Raw genomic sequence first — 8217 nt, 5'->3', positions numbered from 1 at the left:
AGATGTAGCGAGAGATGTCAAGTTATCGATAAGTTTGTTTCGTCGCATATCGATAAGCAAATCATAAAATTTCATTAAATCCGCGCCAATAATAGGTTGTGTGACGTCTGCGACCAGGAATGACCAAACAAATTCGCGGTGAAGGCCAAGGTCTAGTTTAATTCGTTTTTCCCCACGTACTTTAATCGCAGCACCGTTTGCTGCGTATAACTTCATAGCGGATGGGCGAATGTCATACGATAACGTGAGCGGGAGAATAGATACGTCCGCTCCCGTATCGATGAGGAAAATTTTATTCGATGTTTTATCTCTTACCTGGAGGCGAAAAACTGAGTGTTCTGTGACAAAATTTTCGGCAAATTTTACCACGGGCTTTTCTAGTCAATTTTGCTTGTCTGTTATCGCTTGAATTGCTCGATGTCGTCGTCGACAAGGGCTGCGGGACTTGCGGGCATTGGCGCCGTACTTCTGATGATACCAGCACTCTATGTTTGGGGATGATGCGCTTCCATCTCTAGCATCAGGTGGTCGATTTGCGCTTTGCGTATTATGATAGGTGGTAGCTATTGGTCGAGACCGTGAGCGAGAATGCGAGCGAGAGCGTAAGTTGAATCTTTCGAATCGCTTGGACAAGTCTTCTATAGTTGAACGGAGTTGACTTATCTCTGCTGCCTGATTTCTCACCTGCGACACTTGATGAGGACTAACAGCATCGATGATTGAGTCGGCTATCTTTGTGAACTCTGATGCTGTGCCCGAGGATGCGGCGATAACTGGTTGCGCGAATTCTGGTAGACGCTTTATCCAAAGTCCCTTGAGATCAGCTTCTCCCAAGGTAGTACCTGCAACTCGTTTCATTTGGAAGTAGAGCTCCGAAGGTTTCCTATCACCAAGCGGCAACTCTGATTGTAGTCTATTATTTTCTATTATTAGACGTCTTTGGTCGCTATCTGCGAAATGCTCTATAATTTTGGTTTTGACGTTCTCGAATTTGTCGTTTTGTGGCATTTCGGCGATGACTTGGGCTAACTGGCTAATAACGGTGGGGTCCAATGCTGCAAATACCGTCCGATGTGATTCCGGAGGCGGTGAACCAAAAGTCCATGGACGTAAACCACGCCTCTATGTTGGAACTGGACATGGCAGGAACAGGCAGCCGAGCATAGATAACTGCGGCCTGCCGTTCATTTGGTGGTGCTTCACCACTCGTACTCCGGTTGTGTTGTTGTGGACTATCCGCTGGCGGCAAAGATATACCGCTATCAGAAGGCATTTTGTCGATTCTGAAAATTTCTCATAAAAACGCGTGATTTTTATAACGGTGCTCGTAGCGGCCCAACGCTAGGGCTGTTGTCTGCGTGTCGCGTGTCGGCAAACGTGGTGGTCACCAGTGTAGCTATTTTGCTTCGCTACTGTGTAACGTGGTGTTCTTACCCAATCGAACACTATTAAAAACACGATCTTACAGCAAATAAAAAGATGATCTTTTTATTGAATCTTAAAGTATTTGTATCATGTACAAAGGGTCTTCAAATTTTATAATATAAAAATGGGCGCGCGATATACGGCTTCCAGGCACAAAAGCGAATGAATAAAAATGTTCAGCTCAACTAACTGCAAGCTTACAAAAAATGGGTACATTATAAATGAGAATGTCAAAAATGTGATAAATGTAAAAAATGTTTGCACAGGGTGCTCCACATATGTATATAATTACGCATAAATACCCTGCTGCTATGTTTTTTTGTACGTAAGTGAGCGCAATATAAAAAGCAGCAACTCTTATCCATCTATGTATATCGCAAAGCTCGACATCGGCTGAACCGAGTTTTTTGAAATTTCGGACACCTGCTCCAGATAATCAAAGGACGGTTATCGGCAAATAAAAATCTCGTTATATAAAAGGGGCGTGGAACCTCCCATACAAAACGAATTTTTCTTACTCCAAATCTCTGGAAATGTTCATCGTAGAGTTCTAAAACTTTATATGGGCAAGGCACCTCCCATTAGTGATGTGCTGAATTGTCGGTACCCAATACTCGGTACGCAATACTTGAAGAAAATTTCGGTACCCAATACTTTCTTTTGGGTACCCGAAACCGATTTGATACATTAAACCTGATCAGCTGATTAAGTCTAGCGACATTTGAACTAGTTTTTACTATTTTTTCTTTTGTTTATTTTGTGTTTATAATATTATAAAAGTCTAGCACATTACATAGCACATTACATAGCACCATATTAGTCCACATTTCAAACTTTTTACAAAAATTATGAAAATTCAACAAACTTTAACAATTACACTTACAAATCTTGAACTTTTTATAAAAATTTTGTAGAAAAATTGTAGGTATACAGTTTCATAGCCCATTATATTTCAGTACTTTTAAACTACAAATTTTAAAACGCTAGAAATTCGCGTAGATTTTTAATAAATTTTTTTGGTGACGGTCCTAGGCATTTTCCTCCATATAAAAGTAATTGGTAGCATACTTTGTATGGGAGAATATGCTCAACAAAAAAAATTATAAACAATTAGTACACAAAAGAATAATTGCCAAAACTGACCACAAGAGTATACTTTTGAAGGGTGCAGAAAAAAAATTGAATTGCTCTTTTGTATGACAAAGCCTGAAATAAAAACAGGTACAAATAAGACGATGCTTCCTCAAAAGATGAGCAATGTGTATGCCAACATTTGAGCCTTCTTGTACTTATCACCGCAGTCTTACGAACTGCAATAATTATTGTGGTTAATTCGTAATAATCAGGCAGGTTCTGCAATTCACTTCCGAGTAAATGCCAATTTGAATTAAAAGCGAGTTTGAATTGAAATCCACTCGTAAGTGAATTGCAGAACCTGCCAGATTAGTACGATTTGCATTGTTGTTGACGTAGGGGCAGATATTAATACAGCGACGAGAACGTTCAGATCCAAATAATGTGGAGAAATATACTTCTTTAACCATAGATTAATGACTTCAACGAACACTAAACACCTTTTATTCCATATTTGTGGGTATTGCGGACTCATATTAGAAATTCCAATACTTCGGTACCGAGTATCGAAAGTATTGGATACTTTTTAATTCGGTACCGAGTATCGATCAATACTTAAAAGTATCGACTCAGCTCATCACTGCTTCTCATACAAGTCGAATTTTTCTTATTGCATATCTCTAGAATTGTTCTTGGTAGAGTACTGGAAATTGGGGTGGAGATATATGAAATTAATCGCATAGTCATGGAGAAAATATGAATCTATTGGAAAATACGGCGTGGCACCTACCATACAAGCCGAATTTCATACTGCATATCACTTATCACTGCAAGTGTTCATGGTACAGTACTGGAACACTTCATATGAAATGAATCCCATACTCATTGAGAAAAATGGGCTCTTTGAAGAGAGGGCGTGACAAAGTACAGACGAGCGAGTGCTGAAAGCAGCCACAGTAGCATGCTGAAATGACTCGCTTATATATACACGGGATTTGGAAGTTTTTATCTAGACGTCCAAGCGACGTGTTTGAGGTATCGTTGGAGAGGTTTTGCAGAGTGTGTCCAGAAAATGTATTCAGGTTTCATAAACGGTTATCCGAATTCTTCAAAATTAGGCTAAAGTAAAGGGTATGAGGGTACACCCAACATATCTAGTGTTATTTATAGGGCAATACCTTTCCAACGATACCTTTTATATTGAGTTCCGGCTACTAGTTGGAAAGATATAGAGCTAAATTGATTTTGGTTCGTGTCTCCACTACGAGATGCTTTCCGATGTGTGTATCGTCTGTACGTACCTTCATTTAATTTTTTTCAAACTTTCTGGTCAGTCGATTTTATTCTATGTTTCCTCAAGTCTAGCCCAAAGCCTTAGCTTTTATTTGGTATATAGGTTATATCTTGGAAGACTATTGTTGTAGAGATATTACGATTCAAATTGAAAAAATGTCTCTCCAAATATCGAAAAATTGTTAAGAGAAAACATATTCTTCTAATTTGGTTACCTTAAGTTATAAACTGAAATTCCCTGAAAATCGAGGGAATTTCCCACGAGTTAACTTCCTTGCACGCGATACATAATTAAGTAAATACGCAATCTTTTTATTTTTGCTGTTTTTTTTTCTTGTACATACATACATAAGTATACATGTGTGTACTAGGAATGTTTTTTATACTCAATGGTGAAACATGTCGATTTAGTCTGACATTCACGGCACCTTTTCTCACTTGTCGATTTTTAGTAATAACTCGACCTCAGCATCACCTGACAGCTCGTTTTTGTAATTGGACTGCCTTTACCGTTTCCAATACATGTTTTGAATATTCGTCAAATCGGATCATAAAAAAGATTTTTAGTAATAACTCAACTCCAGCGTCAACTGGCGGATTAAATTGTGCAACTAAACTATCCAGCCATTAAGGATTTCACTCACAAATATGTACAGCTACAGAAGAATTATGTACAAATTCAAAGATACGTAAAAGTCAGTACGTTTGTCCTTTGCCACGCCCTCTTTTCAAAGAGCCCATTTTTCTCAATGAGTATGGGATTGATTTTATATAGCTCCGTACGAAGTGTTCCGGTACTGTTTCCAGGGATATGCAGCATGAATGGTATTTTTCAATAGCTCCATATTTTCTCCATGACAACGCGACTAATTTCATATATCTCAACACCAAGTTCCATTATTCTACCAAGAATAATTCTAGAGATATGCAATAAGAAAAATTTGACTTGTATGGGAAGTGCCACGCGCCCTTTCCAATACCTCCAATTTTTATACAAGAGTATGAGGTTGATTTCATCTCCATACCAAGTTCCAGTACACTACCAAAACACTTCCAGTGATATGCAGTATGAAAATTCGGTTTGGATGGAGCGACTTTTTTCAAGTTGAATCGAAATATCTCCACAACAAGAGTTTTCCCAGATATATGCTATATGCAAAATGAAAGCTAAGGTTTTGGGCTAGACTTGTTGAAACTTAGAATAAAACCGACTGACCAGAAAATGCTCGACATCTATATTTTCAGCAGCCCGATTTTTAGTTTTCAGGCGATAACGTTATGACATGTTTATATTTCATAAACAAAAAAGACAGCGTTAGATAGCTTGTTTTAAGACCCTTCTACCGATACCCATTTCAATGGTATGGAATGAGTAGTGCGGCCTCAGTGATAGCTTAAAAATTTGCCTTTTTTCGAATTTCATGCACCAGCCACGCCCACAAAGGAATACGAATCGAAATATCCTGAAACAAAACCTTCTTAGTTTTTTCTGTACTTTAATTCCTGAAAGATTGAAAAAAATTAAAAAACAGACGCTACATACATCGCAAAGCATCTCGAAGTGGAGACACGAACCAAAACTAATTTAGCTCTATATCTTTCCAACTAGTAGCCGGAACTCAATATATAAGGTATCGTTGGAAAGGTATTGACCTCTAGAATAACACCAAATATGTCGGGTGTACCTACTTATCCCCCTAAAGCGGCAAAAGCAAAAAAAACTTTATTTCGCGACACTTTAGCCTAATTTTTAAGAATCCGGTTAATCATTTATGAAGCTGGAATACATTTTCTGGACACACTCTACAAGACCTTTCCAATGATACCTCAAACATGTCGATTGGACGTCTGGATAAAAACTTCCAAATCTCGTGTATATATAAGCGAGTTATTTCAGCATGCTGCTGTGGCTGCTTTCGTCAGTCGCGTGCACTGCCGTGCGCTGTGATTATGTCTTTAAGCTTCGGCGCTGAGCAACGCATCTACTGTCAACCGAATTTAACTGCTAGGAATGTAGTAAATGCCACGATCTTTCCATCATTCTTGAGTAAAAGCTTTAAATTTGCCAAGATACATAAGTTTCTGGCGTTCTCACCAATCAAAAGCAAAAGTACGTGTAATTTTTCAAAGAATGATGGGGGTTTTTTTTTCTCATGTTTTTTTGGTGTTAATGGCGCTAGCGCTTTTCATATATTTGTGTTGGCGCGGCAGCTCTGGCTACGGTGTTAACGCAACTGCGCCGCTCAGCGCAGTGTTACTCATGTCTACTACTGTGGCTGCTTTCTTCACTCGCGCGCACTGCCGTGTGCTGTGATATGACTTTTTTAATTTCTTCCTTTTGATCACTTTTCTTTAGAATTGTTTATTCTTCAAAATGAAAGCGAAGCTTCTCCCGTGACTACAAGTAAATATATTAGCACGGTAAAGGAAAAAGAAAAAAAAATAAAAATGCATCTGATCAAAAGATGATTGTACCTAAAATCTAGTGACTGTATCTAATGTACCTTCATTTCTATTCTGTTGCCCTCACAAAAATCACCACTTTCACTACTGTGAGATTTCTGACTATTGTGAGGTTATCCCTATGCTGGCGTAAATTCGAAAGCTCATACGCTCACAACTGTGAGAAAATTTATGATGTACGAATGAGACCCTCACAAGAGAATAATAGCCGATTTTTATTGAGCAAATGTTTTGTTAATTTTCGTTCGCTATCAGTGTCTGTGTTATTTTTTATTTTTTTAACTAAAAGTATATTCAGTAATGGCAGAGTTATTGCTTGTTTTTCGGCAGTTTCGGAAGAGTTAGAGCAGGCATAGGATTTCATTTCCATACAAGCTTTTGCACCAAGTTGTGGATTGCAAACTGTGTGAAGTACTGGATCTACTCCTGCTTTGTTATTTTTTTTTTTTAGTTCGCCTAGAAAATAAATAAAATCAGTTATTGTCAAAAAAATAAACAAATTGCAAAAATATTTACTTTTCCTGTTGTTCAGCATCCATTTTGTATATATTTTATTTGCGAAACAGCTGTTAGACAGCAAAATGCTTTTCACCTCGTGTGGTGATTTGGTTGAGCTTTTTTCTTATGAGGTGTGGGCAAGAATAACCTCACAAAATAGACCTCACAAGAAATCTCAAAATTTTTTGCTCACAACTCAGTTGTGAGGTTTTATTAGAATAGGGCTGTTAGTCATCAAACGTCGGAAAAAGGTACAACTGTACCTACTTTTTCATCCCTTGTATGTAGAATCATTTATGTTGCCACAAGGAGCAACTACCCTGTAGTGAAAAGCTGAACCAGTATGCACAAATTCCAGTTCATGAACTATTATTTAAGGATAACAGTCATACCAGTTCGTTATGAACCATAATTATACCAGTTCTTCGTAAAAAAAAGTAAACTAGTTGGTAGAAATTCTAGTTCTAAAACTGGTATTAAATGGGGAAGTCATACCAGTTCCTCATGTATTATAATTATACCAGTTCTCCGCAGTGAAATGCCAAACCAGCCAGTAAAATACTAGTTGATTAACTACTATGTGCTAAAGCGACGGCCTACCATTTCGGCGATTTCGAACAACTTATACGATCAGCGACATCTGTCTTTGAATAGGCACAACCAAAACTAAAATGCGGTTAATCGCTTTCATCGCAAATGTCGGCTGTGGCGTCGAATGAAGACAACCGATTCTGGTTCTGAGATCTCAGGTTCGAGTACGCTTGGAGGTTATTAAAGTAAAGTAAGTAAATTAATTTAAATGATTATTTCAATTTAAATATAAAATAAAAATTGTACATAAATTTAATTTAATTTGGTAAAAACCTAAATACTCAAATACTATAAAAAATGAAAAGAAATAATTGTTTGTTCTTTTTAAAATAATAAATTTAAAAATTACACAAGAGATATAAATAAAAAATAAAAGTAATAAAAAATAAAATAAAACAAGTAAGAGCAGCGCTGTCTTCGGCTATGCCGAAGGCTTCATACCTTTCATGAACATCTGCAAATTTTACTTTGACAGATTACTGCTTTTGAATACATCTGCATACATGGATAGAGGAGTTACATACTTATATAAAAAATCGCATATAAACAATCAGAGGTATGGAAGATATACTTTATATGGCACCAATCTAAGTGATTTTCACTGCTATGTGATCGGTATGTAAACCGGTAACACAGTTTATTGGGTTTAGTTTCCTACATAAAGGAGATATATGGCAAAAACTGGTATCTGAACAATCAGTGCTATAGGAGATAAAGCTTATACAGCATAGATTTTGATGATTTTCTCAGTAGACGTTGTATTATTATTTATAAAATATCTTACGAAATTTATCGGTTTTAGCGGTTCAAATAAAGGAGTTTTACCGTAAAATCCCATATCTGAACAATCAGATGTATGGAAGATATATGTTG

General features: G+C 37.2%; 1 protein-coding gene across 1 annotated transcript; it reads right to left on the bottom strand.

The window, feature by feature from the left end:
* Positions 1 to 381: 381 nt before the first annotated feature.
* LOC118735073 lies at positions 382 to 1008 on the bottom strand. Its single transcript, XM_036464678.1, has one exon. It carries the CDS (start codon positions 1006 to 1008, stop codon positions 382 to 384), a length of 627 nt encoding a protein of 208 aa, XP_036320571.1.
* Positions 1009 to 8217: the final 7209 nt, after the last annotated feature.

The sequence above is a fragment of the Rhagoletis pomonella genome, unplaced genomic scaffold (assembly GCF_013731165.1).
Source record: "Rhagoletis pomonella isolate Grant_MI unplaced genomic scaffold, Rhpom_1.0 Rhpom_scaffold_00001, whole genome shotgun sequence".
Lineage (NCBI taxonomy): Eukaryota > Metazoa > Arthropoda > Insecta > Diptera > Tephritidae > Rhagoletis > Rhagoletis pomonella.
This window is presented reverse-complemented; position numbering and strand designations above follow the sequence as displayed.